Source organism: Odontomachus brunneus, unplaced genomic scaffold, assembly GCF_010583005.1.
Source record: "Odontomachus brunneus isolate Ranch 3 - 2012 unplaced genomic scaffold, Obru_v1 Obru_scaffold_227, whole genome shotgun sequence".
In the NCBI taxonomy this organism is placed as follows: Eukaryota; Metazoa; Arthropoda; class Insecta; order Hymenoptera; family Formicidae; genus Odontomachus; species Odontomachus brunneus.
In genome coordinates this window covers 2,332-4,557 of record NW_022639677.1, presented here as the reverse complement: position 1 = coordinate 4,557, position 2,226 = coordinate 2,332, and the positions used below count along the sequence as shown (strand labels likewise).

The 2,226-nt window shown below is 31.5% G+C and overlaps 1 protein-coding gene across 1 annotated transcript; it reads left to right on the top strand.

Annotated features, from left to right (window-relative positions):
* Positions 1-795: 795 nt before the first annotated feature.
* Positions 796-2,226, top strand: LOC116852469. Its single transcript, XM_032832899.1, has 3 exons — positions 796-890; positions 1,077-1,213; positions 1,384-2,226. Exons 2-3 carry the CDS (start codon positions 1,133-1,135, stop codon positions 2,062-2,064), a joined length of 762 nt encoding a protein of 253 aa, XP_032688790.1. The 5' UTR covers positions 796-890; positions 1,077-1,132; the 3' UTR covers positions 2,065-2,226.

Genomic DNA, 2,226 nt, shown 5'->3' with positions numbered 1-2,226 from the left:
TAGAAAACAACACCAGATGATTTTATAATCAATAATACAATTTTACAAAAGTATTATCTCGTATATTTGTCACGGTATTGTTCTGCCTAACCCACTGCTTGCAGTCGTGAGACAGTATTAGGTAACTTTGGGTTGTCATGAATCACATAACAGGGCTGCTCTAGGAAAATGACTCGGAGAGATATTGTGTGCTTTCCACCAAGGAGCACAGGCGACACCGTGTGGTACAGTGTCAGACACAGTGCTTTCCAACAACGACACAGTGAAGCACAATTCGACACAGCATTATAGTAGAGTTCGAGTGTGTCTCCTAGTCATTGTTGCCAATCTTTAAAAGTGAATGAACTTTTTCGATCAGCGCTGGGACTCTGGCTATGTCCCAAAATTTACTGCCAGCATTGAAAAGCTATACTTAATGTTACATATATTATAGCACAGTCCTAAAGTAATAACTGTAATTTGTGTCCATACATTTTAAACATGTTTCAATGTAAGCATTGCTGTGCGAAAGTATTAACTCTGGACGATGCATCTGTTCATAAATGTTTTATTGGAAAAAATGTTTATGTGGAAGGAAACAACATTCTCTTTGCGAGTACAAGAAAATAATATATCTACAAAAACACCCACATAGCACGTAATGTTACATCAACCTCAGTAATATTACAATAATATTTTTAGGATATTGTAATATTACGGAAATATTACTGTGATATTATGTAATATTACGTGCTATGTGGGCACCTATGATTTGCAAAAATAAAGATTACTTATGGCTCGACGTAACTTCTTTCTTTCAGCATCTGATAGCTGTGATACAAATAAGCAATCAGCATGTATTCTTTCAGAAATATCTCCAGAATCTTCTGAGTTGGTTAATTTAAAACAACGTATGTGTTTAATGAAAAATTCATCATAAAAATAATATGATGTATACTATTTACTACTAATATATTATTGTATACCAGTATGACGACTATTTGGCATTCACATATGCTTTGTCTTTAAATCATGAATAATTCTATAAGTGATATGTAATATAATAAAGTGAAAAAAAATATAACTTATTTGTTTAGAAGCTGCTTGGGACAAACGTGCAACACTTGCATTACTAGCATTATATGAAGCAAATATGGAAAACATTGATCACCCTAAAAAGAAGACCAAAATATGGTCAACAATTTCCATGGGCTTGCTCGAATGTGGTATTCAGGTGAATTTTATCATAATATACAATATGCATATATCAAAAGGCTTAAAAATATCTGCTACAAAATGGAATAAATTTTATTAGAAATCAGACTTATTTTTATATTTTAAACATCAAGTGCTGTTAAAATTGTTATTATTGCACAAAATGTTCAACTCACTTCATTATTGCAGGTGACTGATCAACAAGTTCGTTGGAAGATGAATGCGTTAATGAAGCGATACAAAGAAGTCATAGACAATAATTCGAAATCGGGGAGAGGAACTATAGAATTCGAGTGGTTCCAGATAATGGATAATTTTTTGGGAAAAAAGGGAAGTGTAACAACCGCAGGATATACTATATCATCAAAAGTATGTTTAGAAAAAATGGAACCTTCTACGTCACAGTCATCAATGAAAAAATTTCAACGCAATTCTCAAAAAGTGAGTGAACAATCAGCAATAACAAATATGGCTGAAATAGAAAAGTCTTCTAGCAATAGTAACATTGAAGGGAATAAAACACTCACAACCCATGGCACTGGAAGTAACATTGCTAAAACAAAAATTGAATTAGAGAAACAATGGTTGAAACACTTGCAACTAAAAGAAGAACGTGATATAACTAAGGAAGAAAGAAACAAAGATTTGATTGAAAGTAAAAAAGAAGCTTTGAAATTGAAAAAGAAACACCTGGTTATGAAAGCAAAAGAAATGGAGCAAAAACATGATATTGCTATAAATAAAATGAGTGAAAAAAAGAAAAGACACGCTGACATTATGGGAATTGAAAGATTGAAATACAAACTTTTAAAAAAATTTATAGAAAAAAAGGAAAACATAAACATTGACGTGTCAGAAGAGTCAGATTGAAGATGTAGTAAGGACGGTGATTACTCGCAACAATGAAAATCCTGCCAAGTTTTTTAATACAACTATTTTATTTCTTATTATTTTTGTTTTGGATATGTTAAAATGTTTGAAAATTTGTTTTATGAAATAACGATCATAAAATGTTATGAAAATAACGAACAA